This window comes from Silene latifolia, chromosome 1 (assembly GCF_048544455.1).
Source record: "Silene latifolia isolate original U9 population chromosome 1, ASM4854445v1, whole genome shotgun sequence".
NCBI lineage: Eukaryota > Viridiplantae > Streptophyta > Magnoliopsida > Caryophyllales > Caryophyllaceae > Silene > Silene latifolia.
Window position 1 is genome coordinate 117,220,192 of NC_133526.1, and position 5,905 is coordinate 117,226,096.

The 5,905-nt window shown below is 39.7% G+C and overlaps 1 protein-coding gene across 1 annotated transcript; it reads left to right on the forward strand.

Annotated features, from left to right (window-relative positions):
• Positions 1–5,227, forward strand: LOC141608600 (TPR repeat-containing protein ZIP4). The gene is made up of 6 exons (XM_074427944.1): positions 1–643; positions 757–1,517; positions 2,557–2,746; positions 3,067–3,099; positions 3,191–3,811; positions 4,190–5,227. Exons 1-6 carry the CDS (start codon positions 92–94, stop codon positions 4,823–4,825), a joined length of 2,793 nt encoding a protein of 930 aa, XP_074284045.1. The 5' UTR covers positions 1–91; the 3' UTR covers positions 4,826–5,227.
• Positions 5,228–5,905: the final 678 nt, after the last annotated feature.

Below are 5,905 nucleotides of genomic sequence, written 5' to 3' on the forward strand. Positions count from 1 at the left end.
TACTCTTTCCAGTCTTTCCCTCCAAAACTCATTCTCTCCTTCCATAACCATTTCCTCGGCTTTAAACTTTGTAAATTTTGAAAACACAAAAATGAGAATACTAGAGATAAGCTCGCCATCGCCGGAACTCCGGCAACAAGATACACTCACGCAACTTGAATCGCTTGTAAAACTAACCGAAACACTCTCTCCTAAATCTCCTACACCTTCCACTCTCTCTTCTCAGCTCCGGAATTGCGTATCTCAGTTGAGTCAACTCGGTCCTGACTCGCTCGCCAACTCGGTCAAGCTCCAGCTATGGAAGCTCAGTTATCGTCTATGGAACGCCTGCGTCGACCTCTCAAACTCCTCTTCTTCCTCGCGCTCCGGAAACGATCACGTCGAGTTCCGCCGCGCCGCCGCCGACCTCCTCTTCATCGCCGGCGATGTTTCCGGAGTTCCGTCGCCATCATTGAAAGCGGCGTCGTTTTATTACAAGACTGGATTGATCTATCATGAGTTGAAGAATTTTGAGTTTGCGAGTAATTGTTTCGAGAAAGCTACGGATTTAGTTTCCAAGGTTGAAATTGAGTCGATTTCTGACCTAGCAGAGAAGCGAATGTTTCTCGATATCAATATCGCTAGAGCGCGCACTTCTTGGGAGGTATACATTGACTATGTTTGTTTGTTATTCGAGTTAATTGTTGTTATATGATGAACTTGTGAATATTGCCAAGTGTTTGTGGTAATGACTGTTGTATTGGGGTTCGATTTCAGGTTTCTGATAGAAATTTATCAATCACGTTGTTGAACCGGTCGAAGAAATTCCTCTTTGAGATGGCTGGCAATTATGGAGTGTTGGCAGAGCAGTACTTGGCGTTTGGGAAGGCTTTGCTGGCGAAAAGCGAGGTTTTAGAGGCTAAAGAGGCGTTGAAGTTGATGAATGAGGGCTTGGAGTTGTGCGAGAGAGGTTTGAGAGTGGTGAAGAAGACTGAAGAAACATTGCATTTGAAGTGTCTAAGGGATAAGACGTTGCGTTTTATTGCTGCATTGCATTTACAGAGAGAGGAATATGAGAGTGTGATCAAGTGTCTAAGGGTCTTGAGGGATCATAGTGGCATAAAATCCGGTGATGCACACCCGAGTTTGAGTGTGCTGGCGATGAAGGCATGGTTAGGGTTAGGAAGGTCTAGTGAGGCGGAGAAAGAGTTGAGGGACATGGTTGTAAATAAGGGGATTCCGGAGGGGGTTTGGGTGTCGGCTGTGGAGGCCTATTTTAAGGCTGTAGGTGTAGCTGCAATTGAGACAGTTAAGAGTGTCTTCATGGGGTTGTTAGGAAGATGCCAGGTTAGTGCTAGTGCGGCTGTGAGGGTGATTTATAGAGTGATCGGGGAAGGTGGTGGTGGTGGTGGTGAAGGATTAAGGATCCGGGAGATAATGGTGGAGGAGTTGGTGACAGATGAGAGGGTGGTGACACTGTTTGCTGGTGATGGTGCAGCCAGGGAAAGAACTGCTTTGCATGCTGTCTTATGGAACTGGTAGTGATTTAAATCTGTCCTTTGTTCTAGCAATGTGATTTATAATGCTCGTGTTTTCTGGTCCATTTATTCAATATTGGTAGGTGCGTAGAACTAGAACGTGATGATTAATCTGGTAATTGTCTAGCAAGTAGCCATTTAATCTTGGGGGATTGATTAGTGTTAAGCTATCAATGTTTATCTGTGGTCCTTGACCTCGTAGGCTGTGATTTCGATTGTTTGCTCGATACTCTCTAACGAGATGGCAAGTGGAAACTATTGATTATGCAAACCGTAAATCAGCCGTAGTTGAGAAGTTGGCCATCCTGTCAATTATTACAATTCTGAAGTTTGCCTGTTGCTCTTCTGTATGTTGCATTTCATGTGGTATCCTGAAACAAGGATGATTACTTTATATTGAAGTGGTTGAAAGATGATATAACAACAGTAGCTGTTGGCTTGTAACATGGGTGAGCTAAGGTTGAGTGAGTGCCATTGTGGTACTTGGTGAAAAACCTATTGTGGCTGACTGAGGGACTTAGAGAGTTAGCTCAATCCTAGTTGTTGTATTGTCCTCAGTATGACATTGTAGAGTGGGATTCGTACTCATGATAGTTTACAAAAGCAAAGTAATCACCACACAGCCATCTTTCGACATAGTTTAAATTTAAATGTATTCTTATCCTCCCAAATGAAATATGGTCATTTGAGTTTTATACCATCACGAGGAAATTTTTTTTTGTCTGCAAGCATAACCAATTGATCATATTTTTTTTTGTCTGCAAGCAGAGAACCAATTGATCATATTACAGAAACTTCTGGAAAATTGTGTTTCCAAAAATAACTGTTAATGCCAAATATTAGTACTGTGATGAATTTGTTCAGCCATGCAATTATCTTGCTTTTTTTTTTTTTTTTTCTTTTTGCCTTTTTTTTCCATCCAAATTGTTGTGCTCATTTTCTGTGTCTAAACACTTAATATCTCACTCATGAAGCTGCTGCCAATTTTATTATATTTTTTAGACGGAATTTAACTTCCTTTTGAACTATTTCGGAGCAGTGCTGCAGCTCATTTTCGATCAAAGGAGTACAAGATAAGTGCGAATTTGTTTGAAAAAGCTATGCTGTATGAACCTAGTGGCATTGAGAGCAGAATACTCAGAGCAAAGGGGTATAGAGTTTTGTGTCTATGCCACCTTGCTCTTTCTCAGCTTGATCAAGCTAAGGAATACATAGACGAGGCAGAAAAGGTACCTTTTTATTGTACTCCCTCCGTCCCGGTCATTTGTTTACCTTTGGTTTTGACACAGAGACTAAGGAGAGTGGAGGGGACCATTTGTAGATAATGTTATTGAATGACAAGGGAACAAAGAAGCTCCTGGGTGATCAAATTACCCATGAAGTACATTCCCAAAATAGATAGGTAAACAAATGAATGAGACACCCCTAAAATGGAATAGATAAACAAATGACCGAGAGAGTATTCATTTTGCTAAAACCTTAGCTTTAAGCAAAGACTGAGTGACGGAAGTTTTCAGTGATCTGAACCTTTTTCATTCCTCCTTTGCAGCTAGAACCAAACATAGCCTGTGCATTCCTGAAGGTACGTTCACATTGCCTAGTTGACTTCCTTACATCTCAACCCATTGTTCAACTTCTTAATTCATGCAATGAGTGTTCTTTTTCTTGGGCAGTTCAAGATCTATTTGCAAACAAATGATCATACTGCAGCTATTACTCAGATGAAAGCAATGATGAGGTGTACAGACTTTACAACGGCTTACCTGTCACTCTCAGCGCATGAAGCAGTTGCATGTCGTGCACTTTCTGTCGCTGTTGCCTCTTTGTCTGATCTCCTCAACTTTTACACATCAGGAAAACAAATGCCTATTGCTGAAATAGTAGTTTTTCGTACTATTCTTGCAATTCTTACTCAAGAGCCTGGTAATGAGCTGGAAGTCCTGAATTTCATGAAGAGAGCCGAATCCCGAATTTCTGAACTTGGACCTGACAATTTCTTTGGTAAAGGAGAGGTTGGAATACGGGAAAGGAATTGGATTGCAACAATTGCATGGAACATAGGGACAAAAGCAGGAGCTGAGAAGAACTATGAACTATGTGCAGAATTCATGCACACTTCAGCGGACTTTTATAGCGCTATAATGGACGGAGAAATAGAAGGAAACAGTGCAATGGTTTGCAAGTCGATTATCTTATCTGTTTCAGCCATGTTATCTTCTGAGAAGCAAAATAAGGTTGCAATGTTAGATGCACAACTGAAGAAAGTCCTTGAGCTGCTAGAAAGAGCTGAAAAGGTATACATCTTTTCATCCTTCAAAAATAAGAAAACTTTCCTATGCTATGCCTGTGTTACCTGCTTGTTTACGTATTCTTTTTTGGTTTGTCTGAGCCACTTGTTTACGCTTACTATTTTGGTAAACATTGTCTTTAGAAAAAAACCGTTTGGCCCTTCAATTTTTCGTGAATTGAACCCATTTGGCACATACTCACCATTCTAAATTTCTAACAGTGTAACCTAACTATCCGGGCTTGTTTGTAAGCCTTCTCCCGATTATAAACACTCATACCCCACTTGTTTGTGCTTTCATAAAAACCGTTGTAGGAAAAAAAAAAAAAGGGGTATAGTGCGTATCATATACAATTACTAACGCCTTCCTGCTATTTGCTCCCAGTTGATGGAAGCATTATCAACCTCGGACAAATTACTCGATTGTGAAGACAACACCCTTGATCCAAAACTGTATATCGCATACATATTGAGTGCATATGAACTACACGGAAGGAGAAATGACACAGTATCCCAACAACAACTTGTGAAGAAGTTCGCTAATTCAAAAGCTTGCAACCCAAAACATCTTCTTCAGATAGGTCTCACCGCCTCACAGGGCCCACATCAAAACGCTGAAGTAGCCACATTCACTCTGAATACGTGTCTATCAGCGATGCTTGCCTCACCATTGCAGGACTATAAGGATGTGGCTCTGGTCATAAGAAGGCTGATTACCTTGGCCGTAATCTACAAGGGTGACGCAGATGACGAAGTAGTTTACAGTCTGTACAAACAAGCTTATAAAATAATGGTTGGCTTGAAAGAAGGTGAGTACCCTGTTACCGAGGGGAAATGGCTGGCTACTACATCTTGGAATCGGGCAGCCTTGCCCGTGAGATTGGGACAGGTTGGTGGGGCGAAAAAATGGATGAACATGGGATTAGAACTGGCTAAAAAAGTCCCAGGTCTTGAAACTTACAAGGCTTGCATGGAAGACTATATCACGGGCTTTGAGAAGAGACTACCAGAGAATGATTAACCTAGAGGTTAATTACTACTAATGCCTTGAGAAGATTAGTACGGTTTATAGTCTGTACAGAAAGCGGAAAGGAGATTTTTTGCAGGAATATGAAGAGCTTCTAGAAAAAAATTATGGGAATTGGTCAATATTAAGCTTTGCAACTGCTGATAAAGTAGATTTGGTAAATAGACTATGATGAATTGATAATTGAGTACTCTTATCACAGCTCCACTGATTTGTAGACTTGTCATCTCACTGAAAGCTTATATATAGAAGTATATAGTCGAAAAAGTTGTGGAAGCTGATATACAATACTCGGTAACAAGCTGTGTTAAGCAGGCGATTCATGATTTTTGAGTAGAAGTATCTTTCAGAGGCAAATTCTTTTGCAATATACAAATTTGCTTGGAATGACAATGTTATTAGTTAATGTTGTTACTAAAGTTGGTACAAAATTATTTTGTTAATGATGTTTGTCCTTTTTGTAACGGTCCAGATTCTCTCTATTTTCTCAAAAGAAATGGACCCCCCATTTCTTATAACGGCGCGGATCAATTCTTGTGAGAGGATCCAAATTCTTTTTGTAGTAACTTTAGTTTGAATTGCTGTGGTTTGATATTAGTTTTGTGTGTGATAGCAGACTTTGGTTTTTGATGATTGTTAAATGACTTGATAGTTAACATGAGAATTAATGTAAAATAGTGATGGGGTGAGATAATTTGTTATACAAATTTTTGTTTAAGACGGATTAAATAACATATTACATGCATATAGATAAATAAAAACAAAATGTTTAGATATTAGCATAAGATTTTGTTATCATATCATATATAAAATATAAGTAGGGGGGGTTTGTCAGTTTTGGACTAATTCTACCCCTCGCTGACGTCACATTTAACAGTTTTGCCATTGGAAACTTTTTTACGTCTCTTTCTTAATTTTCAGTTGCCTTCTTCCCTGATTTACTCTTTTCAACATACTTATTTGTTTAATTAATCACCATTAAAAATTGGCTGACCATCGTCTCTATTTTTTCTCATAAAATAGATCCCGCAATTGTAATCAGTCGGTTCATCGTTCTTATTTCTAGGGTTCCGA

What these genes read in the sequence shown, in the direction of transcription:
- LOC141608600 (XM_074427944.1), top strand. Translation starts at nt 92, where the DNA reads ATGAGAATACTAGAGATAAGCTCGCCATCGCCGGAACTCCGGCAACAA. An exon ending in CATGCTGTCTTATGGAACTG is followed by an intron (nt 1,518 to 2,556) that starts GTAGTGATTTAA and finishes ATTTCGGAGCAG; the next exon opens with TGCTGCAGCTCATTTTCGAT. An exon ending in ACATAGACGAGGCAGAAAAG is followed by an intron (nt 2,747 to 3,066) that starts GTACCTTTTTAT and finishes CCTCCTTTGCAG; the next exon opens with CTAGAACCAAACATAGCCTG.